The 15,966-nt window shown below is 41.0% G+C and overlaps 1 protein-coding gene across 9 annotated transcripts in view; it reads left to right on the forward strand.

Annotated features, from left to right (window-relative positions):
- The window catches only part of ZBTB44 (zinc finger and BTB domain containing 44), a 45,733-nt gene that overhangs the window by 13,871 nt on the left and 15,896 nt on the right, over positions 1–15,966 (forward strand). For all 9 annotated transcript variants that reach the window (XR_012997045.1, XM_076358608.1, XM_076358606.1 and 6 more), the window contains exons 2-3: positions 7,938–9,007; positions 13,711–13,795. Coding sequence is in view for 8 of the 9 variants with exons in the window: in XM_076358608.1 (XP_076214723.1) it covers positions 7,990–9,007; positions 13,711–13,795 (1,103 nt within the window). In the remaining variant the exon portion in view is untranslated. The remainder of the gene's footprint in view (positions 1–7,937; positions 9,008–13,710; positions 13,796–15,966) is intronic.

Below are 15,966 nucleotides of genomic sequence, written 5' to 3' on the forward strand. Positions count from 1 at the left end.
ATTCTGCAAAACCGAGGAGGAAATAGAAGAGCATGCTAAGGTACTGCCCGTCTTTTGGTGAACAAAGTTGAAATCAGGTAACAGGAATGTGCAGAAGTGGATTGGAAAAAACAGTGCCTTTCCCTGTCCTGCCTCACAGCGGAGGTTTGGTAATATGTTGTTACCAGGGTCTCTAACAAGGTACTTTGGCTTCTCTCACAGGCCCCTTCAGTTCTGTTCAGATCAGCTCTGAGTCAAGACAGCCGCGCTAAGTGGACGTGTTTCTCGCCCTGCGTGCCAGGAGGGCAGTGGCAGTTGAGGGACGGGCTACTGGAGTTTTGAAAGAGTGCTGGCCAGGAGCACGCTCTGTTCAGTCAAAACTTTGGAACCCGCTTCAAGGTGATGAATGAGGATGACAAAACGATTTTGGTGAGCAGGCCCTGGGCTCATCATGGCAAAAGCTGAGGAGAGAGCTGAGAATTTTTCTAACTATTTTGAGGAATTTGCACAGAAATGGGAGCTCTTTGATTAGCCTCATACCTGGTGCATATCAGTTTCCTCACCACTGAGTAAAGCACATGTTCCAGCATGTGGAGAGCTCGAGTTCAGTGCATTCAGCAGCAGCATTGGTTTCTGACCAAAGCTTACACCTTGATGCTAGTAACGGTTAAAACTGAAAGCCAGAATAGGTGAATCTTTTGCTATCTCTTGTATGGGAATACACTTCAAGAAGTTAATCTAATTAACTTCTTTAAAAAAAAAAAAAAAAAAAAAAAGCAGCAATTAAGGTACAGTTGCCAAAAGCAGTACCTGGGTTTTGAAAGATAAATTGCAGGGGAGATAAGTGGCTGGGAGCCACGGCATCTTGAAGAGGAGGGGTATCAGCTCCCTCTAAATTCAACACTCGGCCGAAGCTCCAGTCATGCAAACCGGTTTAAGATAGTCTGTATTCTGCTGTGAGGGGAAAGAAGTCTGTTGTTACTGCAAAAATTACACCCTGAACTTTCCCTTAAAATGTGTATGTAAATGTTTTCTAATTTTGTCCTTTCAGAACTATTCTGTTGCAGCTGACCTACCATCTCAATTTACAATAAAACCATTTTGTAGAATAAATTGCTGGTTTTGGCACCCCACTACTTGTCTCAATGCTTTCACCAGCTCCGAGAATTAAAATGCACCTACCAGATTTGCGTCATGCAAATCCACTTTTCCATCATCTGAGATCTGAGTCGTTCTTTTCCTATCCACATTAAAGATTAATGTTTTCAATAGCAATGATAATGTGAGTCAGTGCTGTAACTGCGATCTAGGACTTCGCCGTGCCCTCACACATCTTCTTTCGTCTCATGGCATGTTACAGTTAAAGCTTTTCCTTTCTGTTACTATAGGGTTTAATTTTGGGGAAACTTAGAGATGTGTTAGGAATATGAAACAGGTATTTCATGGACACTCTGGGCCTTCCTTATTCCTGAGTAATTACTTTGCAAGAGGAGCTGTTGGATGCTTTTTCTCCTTGTCCTTTGCAGATAAATACTATTCCTGGTCTGTCAGAGAACTTACAGTAAAGGAATAATGTGTGCTTTTGTACCTGCCTCGCTTTCCTGTCCTGCAGAGTTTTACCTTAGTTGGTACCAAGCAAGTAAAGTTATCATGGGCCCTGGCGCAGCTCAGGATTTCCAGATGTGCAAATCTTTTCAACAATTTTTTGTGAAGAGTTGCAGCCTTGGTCCTTTGACTTTGTAAGCCTCAGCTGTTACAGCGCTGGCAAGGAACTTAGCTAGATCCTTACAAATTCATTTAAGATTGGGGGGCGGGGAGCTTATTGCCACAATGCAGTTTCCACAAGTGTTAAACAGTTAGAGGCCTGGGTGCATAGAGTTCATCTTTCATCTGAAAATTATGTAGGCTATTTACACAGACCTGAATCAGTTAGCGCTATTTGTGTGCACTTACGCATTTGAACCATAGCTGCTTCCTGATAGTGTTTTAGTCTGCCTCTATGAAGCTTAACTCTCGTTCTGAAATACTGCCTGCCACCCTTCTGCAGCACCTTCTCGGGGTCTGTAACTGAAATTTAGGAAAATCTTCTTTTGGAAAGTCTCTTTGCCAGGAATTTTTCAGATGAGAAGGTGGCTGCTTCAGAAGCAATTTGCCTCTGTAGCGTCCTTGGAAAGTGCTCTTGTGAAGAGAGAAAAAAAAAAAAAAATTTAAGTGGTGAACGTAGGTACAAACTCGTGCGTGAGTACAGAGCAGGTACCAAATGCTTTTTGCGAGCGACACTAATGGTAGATGGAGTCAATGGCCTTAAAAGCTCTGGCACGTGAACTTGTCAAAAGTGGTGTGCCAAAACCACGTTTTTACAAAACAAATGGCGTTATCTTATCAAATGTAGTACTTCTGGAGTACATAGGAAAAACAAAACATACTCTTTTATATGCCTTCAACTGTGAAAGGGACTATTGCTGCTAACAATCAGTAGATGGATTGTAGCATTTCAAGTCTTCAGCTTGCTACATGAAATTGCTCTACCATTAAAGCTCCCAGGTGGAGTTCTCTGGAGTTACTTACCTCGCTGTTAGCGATTCTTTCCTGGACAGACAGAGGTCTTCTCGCAGGACTGTCTAACGTGCAGCTCGAGAACCCTGTCCAAGAGCAAAAGCCCCCCCCAAACTCCTTAAAACAGAAAATGCCTGAACATGGTTCTCTTCTGTGAAGCTGGGAGGAAAGGGGACGCAGGAGCAATTTCAGTGTCTTGGGGTATGTCAGGGGGAGTGGTTTGGAGAATAAAAGTCTGGTTCCCGAACTGAGAGACCAAGGACCAGGTCAGCCCCAGTACTGAATGCTCTCGTGTTTTTTGCAGGGTGTAGCATCGCCTCAGCCTCCGTTCTTAGACTGCAGCTCGGCATCTATTTCAGGTTTTAACATAACGGTGTTTATGAAGTAGCTAACTTAACACTAGCTCCTTTGTGCACACGGTTTGAAGTATCCTGTCCTAGAGGAAACTGAAGTTCTGAAACACTGCATACTTATCTGGATGGTTCATTTCCCTGGTCCAGTCACCCACTGCAGCTAAAGGTTACAGGTTTGCATTCCCCAGATTCCAGTACACCAAAGTGAATACTGCACATTGACGTAATTTTGAGCACAGAAACCTTGTGTTTGCCTTCTCTTTTTCATAAATACCGTCAGGCTTGGCAGTGGTACCTAGTTCAAACTAGGTTTACTGACCTGACTTAAAATACGGTTTTAAACAAAGTTTAGAAAGTGCTGTTGATTCGTTTGAAACGAGAACAGTTTGGCAGCTCCAGTCAGCAGTTTCGTCAAGCGAAGCAAGGCAAGATTTGTAGTGGGAGATAGTACCTTTTATTAGGCCAGCTGGTGTTGGGGGAAACAGATGCGTGTTTATATACACAAGCGTTTCAAGTCTGAAATAGAAATAGCAAACTTGAAGTTAAGTACGCACTGAGCGCAGTTGTTCTAGTTCAATTATAAACTTAATTATACTAACCAGTTAGACGGTTTGAGGGAGCAAGGGGTGCTGGTACCTATGTAGCACAGCGAGAAGCTGACAGAGATAAGGTGGTCCAGGTCACACATTTATCCCCATGGAAGATTTGTCTGTGCCTGGGCGACTGCTGCTGCTGTTTATGGGATGGTGCTGTGACCAGTGCTGATGGAGTGGTCTGGGTTAAAAATAAATTCTAAAAAAAAGAAGATAACTAGTGATCTGATTCACACCATGGCCTCACGGTTGAATGAGTGTACCTGAGGGATTGGTGAGCGCGAGGGTGGGAATTTCCTGAGCTTTTTGGGCACTAAAGCCAACGTGGCATTTATGTACCTGAAGTCTGTTGGGTTTAGGATTCAGAAAAGTTAGTGTTTTCATGATATTTTGTAAGTTGCCACAGCTCAGGATACGGAGGTTAAAGGTGGGGTGGTAGTTTTCGTGGTGCTAAAAAATTATTCACTTCTGTTGTAAAATGATGTAGCGAAGTGAGAAACTGAACGTGAACAGCTCTATGAGTTTACTTCACTGACTCTTCCAAAGAAAAAAAACAAGATTATTATCGGTACTACATTTCAAAACCAATTCTTTGAGCCAGAAGGTTAGGCAGGAGGTGAATAAGAAGCTAACTTTTGGGTACGTGGAAGTAGGCAGATCACATAAGCAATATTTTTCAATTCTGCTACAATTCCTTTTCATTTACACACCATGGTGTACACTTCCACGTTTACTGTTTCTAAGCGGAGAAACTTGACATGTGTTTAATCATTGTCCCAAAACAGTGTAAAGGAATTGGTAACTGTTGCTAAAACTTGTTTTTCAGTAGCCTTGAAACAGTAAGGAGCTAAGTTACTTTGAACTACTTAAAGGTCAGGTCTACATTAGTGCTCCTAGGATTAAAAAAAAAAAAAAGAACTAATTTTCAAATGAATTGTACAAAGTCTTTGGGACGGTAACGCTTGCCTTCAGACTGCTTTTGGCTAATAGTGGAGAAAATTCTCCTTGCTCTGGAAGTGCTGAAGTGCTCGCGTTTGAATTCTCACCTTGCCCGGGGATCCGCGCTTTGGTGGTGAATCCCCACACGTTTCCAGTGCAGGAATGCATGCTGGAAAAACCATTCTCTTGAACTGTAAGTGTCTGCAGCAAAGTTAAATGCAGCCCATTAAATACGGGCCGAAGTGGCCCGCTGAGAATATTTTTAAAACTTTTGAAAGAGTCTTTAAGTTTCACCGTGTTTCTCTTGAACTTTGAAATACTCTAATGTCTTGAGGGCCAGGGTATAGGCGTGTGCGTGGGGATTGTGGGGAGGAGGAGCCGTGCTGCCAGCAGCTGGGAAGGAAAAGCAAGCCACCGTTTCTTCGATACCAAGCCCGGTCCCTGCTTAGAGAATCGCTGACGGTTTGTGGCTCGAAGATGAGCAATTTGCCAGCTCCAACCCACTTATTAGTTTATGTGTGCACCTTGATCTCCCCACCCCAAACACTGCCAAGGTACCGTGTCTATTTAGTTCTAGTTTACGGTTCTTTAATCGCTCCTGAACGTAGCACCCTATACCTTGTGGACTAACAACTGCTGTCACGGACTATCTAATAATCGGTAATAAGACGTGACAAAATGTCATTTCGAAATGGTGATGATCCAAAGATGTTAGACTTGAGATGAAGTTGTAACGTTGCAGCCCTTTACTCGCTTTTGTCACTGTGACTTAGTGCAGCTATAAAAGTGCCCTATGCCACTAAAAGATTAACAAAAGGAATTGAACCATTTTATAACCTGGCTGAGCTTTAACATGCTCATCTTTTCATGCGGAAAATATTTTCATATTGATTAAATTACCTTCTAAAAATATTTGACGTTTTTACTACCTCATTTACTGTAAAGAACTGATGTTGTTCCCCTTCCTCGGCCCACCCCTTTTGACTTTTCTGAAAATAGCGTGCATATGCGTACGTCCTTTGTCCACACTGAAGCCTGTGCTGGAGCCACTTGTTTGAATGGTGGTGTCAGTGCAATGAGGGGGAAGGTCGTTTTACAGAAGTGACTTAACAGAGCAATATCCCACATTCGTGGCAGGCACGCTGCTCCTGTAATAAATGTAAATCCATTTATTGCACATCACTGACTTCAGCTATTTTATTTTAAATTCTGTAACCAGATCAAGGTCAAGGAAGCAAAAGATGAAAGGAGAAGGGGAAAGGAAGCCAGAAGAGGGGAGAGGCAGGCAGGGAAGGGGAAGCAGGACAAGGAATGGTTCAGAGCAGGGTTTGAAGGAGGTGAGCAGAATAGAGCTCTCACACTTAGAGGCTGGAGACATGAGCATTACTCATTCAGAGGAACAAAGAAGGAAAATGCGTTAGTCTTCTGGGCATGTAAGAATTGGGAGTATTGCTTGCTTAGATTTTTCTCTTTGTTTATAATTATGTATTGGTACTGTTTCTAAATACCAGGTATACTGTTGATAGTCCTTGCAAATGTATTATTCTTTTTGTAGCCAGTTGCTGAACAGAAGTACTTCTGGACTTCTGACGTGCCGAGGAATTGCTGCAGCGACTGGGAATTCAGAAGGAAGGGTATCCCAAGGCCATTTTAGAATATGCTGTTACAAGATTTTACTGTAGTGTTTCGGTCGGAGATCAATTAAATGTGCTTTTCATTTGATTCACGCTGGAGAACAAACAGTCTGGATCTTCTGATGCCTCTTGAGGTCGATATGTTTTCTTTCACCGAAGGGAGTGTTTTGCTTGTGCTTAACTTCTTCTGCAGTAGTGTGAAATTTCATTTTAAACCCAAATGGCCCTTATAGTTTCACTCAGACTTTATATATATAGTTAAGTGATAGTTAATCTGTTCTCTCGAATAGATACTTTTCCTCTGTCTGAAAGGGTTTGCAGTATCAAAAGTGAAATCATAGGCACAAGAAGCAGCCAAGTGTAAATGTCTGTAGAACAAGGTAGGCTCTGACAGCTGCCATTTAAATATGTGCTAAGGCTGGTGAGATTTGTGGTAAGTTGTTCCAAACTTGCAGTGCTCTTTGTATCTGTGAAGCTCCACATGAGCAGTTTGCAAGCGTGGTATGTTTTTGCATACGTGTAAGGGAAAGGAGAAGGATGATGTGAAGAAGCTGGCTGACTCCAGGAAATAATCCGATCCAATTATGTTGTTGATGTTTAACACCAACTTTACCGAGATGGTATTTCTATATCATGTAAATTGTGTGAGTCATGCGGAACACAGAAGACTTTTCATGGAAGCTGGGGGGGGGGGCCTTAAGAAAGTGAAACATGGTGGCTTATGTTTCCTTTACAGTGAAATAATTCAGAAATAATTGGAGCAAACCCAGGAACTGATTTTCGGAGATGCTCCGCTCTCTGCAAGTAGAGACAGCCTTGGTGGCCACAGAAATTCCCCTGCAGGGGCAGAGGATGTCTAGGCATACTGCACCTAGCTTGGCGCAGTGTCTTCCCCCTGTGTATTGCAGAGAGGGAGTGAAACGTGGATCAGCTTCATCCTCCTCAAATCAGAGGCATTTAGTTTTCAGATACTGCTGCAGCCTTAAAACTTGCAGACAGTGCGGGGCATACGGTCCCTTCTACTCCTTCAGGACCTTGCACAAAAACCATGCATTTGCTCCCACACGTAGGAGAGAACTGGTCCCCAAGAAGGCAGTTTTGTATTTTCCAGAAGAAAGAAGTTGCCTTCCTTGTATTATTTATCACATATATAAAATCAATTTGTGTGTATTTGATTTAAACTTTCCTTTGAGGTTTATAATCCATTGTGTTTTTGAAGGAATTTTCAATAACTTCTCATCCTAGTCCAAAAGCATTTATTAAAAGCAGCTTTAGGCAATCGGTACCTGCACTACAGCAGGAAAGCAGAGCTATCGGCGACTGTTATTTTATGTTTACTAGTTTGAACTCTGCCCTCTGAAAATTTGTGCTGTAGTTTCTCTAAAGCTTTTCTGGTATTAAGTACCTTCTCTGGGAGATTCGCTTGCTCCTGCACATTTGTAAGTGGACACAAGCTAATGTCTTTTCCACTTGAAAGAAACATTTGACAAAGTCTGTCAGGTTTAAGAACCGTAAGCAATAGTTTCCTGAGCCCAGGAAATAAAAATACAGGTTTCTTACACAGATGATCATCTCAAAAATGCTTTCCTTTTAGTATTACAGACATTTGTTTTTCTCTAAACTGTGTTAGGAATTTGTTTTGAGTGGGCAGTAGCAGAAATGTGGAAGATGATATTAGTGATAGATTGCAAATAATTTGATCTGTGTTTTTGAAAATTACAAGTAGGTAATTGCATCTCTGTAGAGTTAGTCCATCGCACAGTCTGGATCCTAGAAAAACGTGACCCTAGAGAATCCTACTGATCATACAGAGTCTTATAATCATGAAGCCACTTCACTTTGGTTTTCAGAAATGGAAATGACCGTTTTGTTCTTTGTTTTAGGATACCTGTGATCTCTCGTATGTGGAAAGAACGCTAGCAGAAAGGTGAAAAAATGGGTGTTAAAACATTCACTCATAATTCCCCTGCTCACAGTCAGGAGATGCTGGGAAAGCTGAATATGCTCCGCAACGATGGACATTTTTGTGATATCACCATCCGCGTCCAGGACAAAATCTTCAGGGCGCACAAGGTGGTTTTGGCAGCCTGCAGCGACTTCTTCCGTTCCAAGCTCGTTGGCCAAGCAGAAGACGAGAGCAAGAGCGTGTTAGACCTGCACCATGTGACAGTGACTGGTTTTATACCTCTTCTGGAATATGCTTACACAGCAACACTATCTATTAATACAGAAAACATTATTGATGTGTTGGCTGCAGCCAGCTACATGCAGATGTTCAGCGTTGCTAGCACGTGCTCAGAATTCATGAAGTCCAGCATTTTATGGAATACGCCCAACAGCCAGCAAGAGAAGGTGCTGGATGCAGGACAGGAGAACAGTGCAAACTGCAATTTTACTTCTCGAGACGGCAGCCTTTCTCCAGTTTCTTCTGAGTGCAGTGTCGTGGAAAGAACCATTCCTGTTTGCCGAGAGTCGCGAAGAAAGCGCAAAAGCTACATAGTTATGTCTCCCGAGAGCCCCCTTAAGTGTAACACACAAACAAGTTCCCCCCAAGTGCTGAATCCTTCAACTTCTTACCCGGAGTCCAGAAATCAGCCCGTGGACTCGTCTTTAGCTTTCCCCTGGACTTTTCCTTTTGGAATTGATCGAAGACTTCAGTCTGAGAAGGTGAAGCAGGCGGAGAACTCTAGGACTTTGGAAATGCCTGGGCCCTCCGAGTCCAACAGAAGAATTGCAGATTACGTGACTTGTGAGAGCACAAAAGCCAGTTCTCCCCTTGTGATTGAAGAAGACGTGCGCGTCAAAGTGGAGAGGTTAAGCGATGAGGAGGTTCACGAGGAAGTATCGCAGCCTGTTAGCGCATCCCAGAGCTCTCTGAGCGATCAACAGACAGTCCCAGGAAGCGAGCAAGTGCAGGAAGATCTCCTGATCAGCCCACAGTCTTCCTCTATAGGTACGACCATTTCTGGGGTTAGATCTATGTACAAATAGGTATGTGTGCACTTGTGATTTTACTGGAGGAAGTCTGCTTCACGTTTTTTCATGCTTTACTTTTGTGAAACTGCGTTTTGTTTTCTGTTTTATGAAATGTTACATATAAACCCCTGGTGGGGGGACGGGACTTGGAGCTCTTTAAATAACTTTGCAGAAGGCGGCTAAGAAAGGTAAGCCTGTTGATAGACCTCCTTATTCGGAAGAGATTGATAACCCCTCTTTACCTCTGGTTGCTTGACTGGGGAAAATAATTCTGTTTCCAGTAGTGTCAAAAGGCATGATCTCAGCTGAGCTGCAACACCAAATCTGAAAGACTTGTGGCCGTAGCCACAGAGGGATAGAACGGTACTTTGCATCAGACATAAAATCTTGTATAATCATGACAGAGAGCCTTTGTAAGAAGATTTGCAAAATAAGCGGTGGAACACTGTCATCTTAATGCCCCAGACGAAAACAAAACCACACAGTCATAATATTGAGAATCTTTCCATTTCTGTGGGATTCGGTTCTCAAGTTGCTTCTTCAAGTACTGCCAATTGCTGAGAGAAACCTTTTTTCCGTGAAAGACAATTTGAAGCGAATTTCGGGTTCTTCTAGCAGGCTGTTGTTTATTAATAGCTAATACTTGAAGGTTACTGTAACAATCCTTTTTTCCTCTTTGCGCAGAAGGCATTGAGTGGCTTTTAGTAAGTCAGAAGATAGGGGGTTTGCAATATTTCTAGTTTAATTACCAAATTTTTGCCTAAGTCAGCTATTTTGCTTTCAGTTAAGTGGCTTGACCTGTGCTCGGTAGAGTTTGTTTACTGGAAGATTTTTAATAAAGCCTGTTTTGTTTGAAGACCGTAAGAATGGCAAATGTACTGGTCTGCTTCATTCAAATAATGTATACATGAAAGGCTGCTTCAGTTAATTAAATGAATAAACTACAACAAAGTAAATAAATGTAGCCTAGTAGCCTGCATTATTTGTTGTGTTTGGTCAGCGTAACACTGTGCCTTCTCTGAAGAAAGTGAGTGTTAGATCAGTCTGACCATTCCAGGATTGCAATATATAATCAGTGCTGTTAAGCTATTCAGGTAATACTCACTACAAAGAAATTAAAATATTTTCCATTTATCCCATCCTTCAAGACTTTATGTTGTTGGTTTTGTTTGTCGGTTTGTGTAGCTCGTGTTGATATTTTAGATCGGTAATGCTTTTTCCAAACGAAAATGTTTTTTTTTACTGGAGACAAGGCTGTTTGCCTTTTCTGAGAAGCAGACTTAATATCAGTTTAAATATAAATCTTTAAATGTAGTTTGCCAAAATAGCGCATAGATGAAAAACTAAAAGAAACAATTTGCTTGCTGGGTAGTCTCCAGGAAAAGCGGTCCTTGTTCAAGAAGAGGTTTAGTTGGACTCAGTTTTTAACTCATTATAGTAGGAACTTTGGAAAGGCCTCGCCAGGGCCATGCGATAAGAGATGCAAGTTATTTCATCAACATTAATTGTACCATCACAGACAAAATAGAACGAGTAGAAATAATTATTAGAGAAAGTTAACAATAGCATATCAAGTGAAAGGAGGGAGTTTTACCAACTATAAATATCATACCCAAGCATCTTAAAAGAACAAACTGGGTGTAAATTCCAGATTACAGACGAGTAGCATACGATCTACGGAAGTTTTCAGAGGACATCTCTTGGAGTTAGAAATATCAGAAAAATTGCGTAGTCAAAAGCGGCTTGAAGGAATTAGGACGTGAGAATGTGAGACTAGGACTGAATTGTAGAGAGAGAGGTGCCACTGAATGCTATAAAATCTCCTTTTCTAAGAGAGTCTTAGCGTTAAACAAAAATTACTTCGAAACGCACTCCAATAGTAAGGCACCTTACTGAATTCTGTTCTTGCTTTAGCCAGTTTCCCGAAATGATTTCTGTTGACAAGCAACTTTGCACATCCATCTTCAAAAGCTATCTGTTTTGAAGCCACGTGATGTTTTGGGGAAAGTTTTCCATTTTCTATTTCCTATTCTAGCTTTTGCACCACTGAGGTCATGTACCTGGCCATTTGTACGGCATGGGGCAAAGGATCTTAGGCTTTAGTGATTATAATGTTTAAACTTAAATGTCTGTTACTGAGGATATTAGTACAGCATGTTCTTCCTTAAAATGGCTACAGAGAGAAGAAAAATATGCTAGCCCCAAACCTTCAAAGTACAAAGCTGTTCTTTGTCCATGAATATGTTTGAATTAATGTTTAGTGGTCTTTGCATAACATTATTAACTATCCTCATAATAGGTTTTATTCACATTTTGCTATAAAGAGAAACAGTGCTTTTGCTTTTTAGCACAGTTCACATGTTCCTAATACATGATAAGGCACGCTTTGTAGCTGGAAAGCACTTTTTACCTCCCAAAGATGTATTTCCTTATGCAGTAACATAACAACAGTAAATGGAAGCAGCAAGATATGTTAAAGTACAGCTTTCTCTTCCTTGAGCATATTTTCCTCGTATAATTGCATGTATTTATCTCAGTGTTTTATAGTGCATTTATAAAAGCATTCCTGCCTCTCCTTCCGATACTGCAAAAAGCTCTTATTCACTCTTTGGGCAATTTCAAGAATTGTTCATTTGCAGTTTATTATATTTGGAAGCACTTTATAATATGGAAGGAGACGTGAAGCAGGGCCTTGATAAATAAGTTATTATGGTTGCAACAATAGTTATGTCTGAGAAGATATTTTCATAACTCATTGACACTGTTTCCATTTGAGAGGTGAAGGCATAAAATTAAACCTGAGAGCAATTTGGCTTATTTTTCAGTAGACTTTCGGTTAAGTATTTCATGAGAAAGAAGGATAAATCAAAATGGGATAAATTTTTGTAACTTTATAGATTGCATAGTTGCTGAATTTCCCAAACATGGTTTGTCAGCTTGTAACAAAATTAAAAATTTTGATTCTATTAGTGTTATTTTGAAACTGCTAGAGATGCAAGTTTCCTCCCATCGCTGGCCCCATAACATGAGGTCGCGTTAGGACAATAATCTTTCACTTCAGTAAGGTTTTGTAGAACACTGTCCTTTATAGGGACAGCCTTTTTTGGAGACACTGCTCTCGTTCTTTTTGACAAAATAAGCACATTTTCTGCTTATCTTCCCATGTCTTTGTTCCTTCTCTTTGGTTTTCCATTTTGTCTGACGCTTGTCATTGTAGACCTAATGATACTTGATTTTCCTAGTGAGCTTCAGAGAAGGGTTCCCAAATTCGGATTGCTCATGTACCACTCTCTTAGAAAGCAGAATTATTTTTACCATAGGAGCAAGAGCAGCTCCTAGCACTGTCCTCAGCTTCGCTCGTTCTCAAGGTGTAGGTGTAGAGAGAGAAATTGCATTCCCCCATCTGTCCTCATCTCACGTAGATTCGGTGGTGGACACCCAAAGGCTGCTTGGCTGTTCAGAAAAGTTCGAGCGGTGCTTAGTATTCAGTCTCAACCGAGGGAAAAGGAGGCAAGACGGAATTACTTCTGCGCCACTTCCAAGTGGCTTTCATGCTACTAATCATACACATGTCATGGTTTGGGAACCCCTGTTTTGGAGAGGAATGACAGCAACTCTGATCCTTTTGAAATTTGGCAGAGTTCAGTCATTCATTTTTCTCATCTCCCATTGCACCCATAGACATCATCAGAGGAAAAGGAGGAATGCGAGGAGATCCAGTCTGCTCTCTGCACTCACTTTAAAGATGGAACAACACGTGGTTTATCTAAATGGTCACACGTAACCAAACCAGACGATTTTTTTTTATCAAGGGGTATTGTTGGCAGGGGGTGGGTACCAGTTCTTAGGATTGTTTTAGTACTGTACTGCCAACTTCCCTCTCTGTTACGGTGACATCAGGCCAAAATAACCTCGCTTAATATGCCTAAACAAGGATTGAACGCCAAACTGCAAGTGGTGATGAGGGAGGCCCGTCTGAGCAACAGCCACATCAGGTGAACGAAGTCATAGTTTTGCTTCAGTGCTGCATTTACCTTAGATTCTGTTTCCAAAACCCACTTGAGCTACATTTGCTTGATTGTTGGTGCACTGAACGAAGCTCTGGAATGGTTTTGTGTATACATTTCTCTTACAAACAGATGTTTGGTCTCTTTTGTGTTGCATTTCTGATTTCTCAGAGGGCTCTTCCTGTCTCAGCATCTTATCAATAAATGAAGGCATTATCAACGAATACATATACATATGGACGATTTGGAACACAAAAGCAATGTAGCATAGCAGGATTGAACTCCTTGTTGCTCAAGAAGTCTTGAAAACTGGTGAAATAGTCCCTTTAGGTGAAGGTAACATTTCTGCTTTACAGTGTTAGTACTGGATGTGTTTTGAAAACTCTGGCTGTCTTTAACATAGATTCTTTCCGTTTTCTAGGTGTGCCGAATATTTGCCCTTTATTGAGTTGTCCATTTACTAGATAAACTGTGCAGAGGAGAAGTTGAGCTGGAACACGTTGCTTCTGGGTTTTCTAAAGGATTTTCTCAAGACAATTCTATTATCTTATCACCCAGGAAGCAGTGTGTCTCAGAGATTTGGGAAAGCAAGCTTTATGTGTAAATTTTACCTGCCCCCCCAACCCTTTTTGAACACTTATTTGCATTAAATTGCCCTTTTTTCTTTGCCTAGGCTCAATAGATGAGGGGGTTACGGAGGGATTACCCACACTCCAAAGTACCTCTGGCACTAACGCTCATGCAGATGATGATGATCGGTATGTACCAATGTGGTGTGCAAACTGTTCCGCAGCAAGTGCTGTGCTGTAATTAACCTACCCAGCCTTAATCCCAGAATGTTCAGTTGTTCGTACATCTACTTGTCTGTGTTGATCAAAGTACAATCAGCGCCTGAAGGATCAGATGCTTTAGAAGAATGTAGGTGATGAAAGTCAGAATTTGCTTACTTGTTGCTTTTCATTTCCTGCCTATTTCCAGGCAACACTGGTGAAGAAAGATATTCATGTTTTAGCTTTTTCTTCATCACTGCTCTTTATTAATACATAAATAATTAAAAAAGAAATCTTTACTGTGAAACAGGTGTGGTAGTTGCATGCATGCGAAAGCTGACGTAAAGCCACAAAAGCAACAAAATGAAAACACGTACCTTGTCTCGGCTTCACCAGAGTGTGCTATTGCCGTAAGCCACAGAGCAGGCAGAGCAGCCTTAAATCTTTCCTCCCAAACTTTCTGCACGTAGCTTCTTACCAAGATGCTGTGTGTCATTTACTGTAAATATTTAGCGGCCTTTTGCTGTGCTGGGATGAGTGATTTATTAAGGGAATCCCTTATAAGGGAAGGCTGGCAGAGAAGGCCGAACTAAAATGGGTCTGTTTGGCCGGAGATGTATCGTAGTTCTGTTAGAGCGAAGCGATGTACCTGCAAGTGGCATACGAGGGTACACGCAACTGGTTTGGCTTTTATTTCTTTGCTTTTGTGGTACGTGTCAAGTATGGCGTATAGCTAGCTATTCCCTTTCTAAGCAAAATTTTTAAAGTATTGACAAGCTGGCTTTTGCCTAGTACTTTGTTAGACAAGTGGGTCTGAGGAAGAAGTGTGAACCTTTGGGAGTTGTTTCGGAAACTGTGTCAAGTGAAACTCCCTGTAGAGATAACTATCGAGAGCTGCATTTTCATAGCTCATAAAATCTTTCTTGCCATTTCCATCTAAAACCTGGCCCATTGTAGGATTAAATCTGAAGGGAAAATAACTGCCTCGATAAGATTTTTTGTATGACAGAGAAGATTTTATCTATCTGCTAACAAACCTCAGTATAAAAATAATACCCAGCACTTAGGGTTTGAATTGAGAGTAGGAGCACATGTTGCATTAGAACTAATCCAGGCTTTTAAAGCTATAATTCTAAAGTCAAGTGGCATACATATTTTCAGCAGTGGATTATTTCAGAAATTTCCTATAAAATTGCAGAGCTTCGGCACAAACTGCATAGAAAATTCAAAATATATAAAATCCTTTTAACACACTGGAAATTCCTGCTAAAATATCTCTTCCGTGCAGGGAGGGAGAGAATATTTGCCTTAGTTTATGTCCAAGTTTGAAAATAATTAGTCTCAGAGTAACAGAAGCATCAGCAAAATGAACTAGAATTTGCACATTGTTTATATAACAATAAGGGAACTAACAGTTATGGGAATTCGTAACAATTTTAGACTCCAGAACTAAAATTTTCTACCAAGTGATTTATTTTATAAATTCAAATGAAAGTGCCAAGACTGTACTCACTGCGTGAATCGGTTAAATGTGTAAAATGGTGCTTTCAAGTCCTAAGAAGTTTTCTTTCATATGCGTGTGCGTATACGCCTGTCAGGGTGGGACAGTGCATTCTGATGCGCTGTGACAGCCCTTCAAGCACTGGACTTTTGAATTCCCATTTCAAGTGCAGCATGGGCACATCAGCAAATAAATACAGCTTGTGCAGCAATTTGGGCACGCAGTTTTAGGTGCATAAAACGAGATAATACAGAATTCTGAATAAAACCAAATGTTCAGCTCTAGCGGAATCAAATGAAAACACGATTAATAAATCATACAGATGGAGAAAGTTTCCCTCACTTTTTGTTTGGTATTTTCTTTAATGCACCTTTAGTTTAAGTCCAGGTTGTACATTGCTTTATTAGTAGAGATTCTCAAAATGTCAAAATCAGTTGTGAGTGGCCAATGCAAATTTATATTGAGAAATATGTATTTGAGTATGTATTTATTATCTTTCTATTCATAAAAAAGAGCGAAAGACCGTTCCATCTCAAGGTCTTCCAATATGACATCCATATCACTGCGGAAAGAATCATAAATACTTCAAAACTGAGGATATCCTCTCTCTTGAGTTTCTGTGTGAAATAATTAACACAACTAATTGATCCTCCTCCAT

The sequence above is a fragment of the Aptenodytes patagonicus genome, chromosome 23 (assembly GCF_965638725.1).
Source record: "Aptenodytes patagonicus chromosome 23, bAptPat1.pri.cur, whole genome shotgun sequence".
Classification (NCBI taxonomy): domain Eukaryota; kingdom Metazoa; phylum Chordata; class Aves; order Sphenisciformes; family Spheniscidae; genus Aptenodytes; species Aptenodytes patagonicus.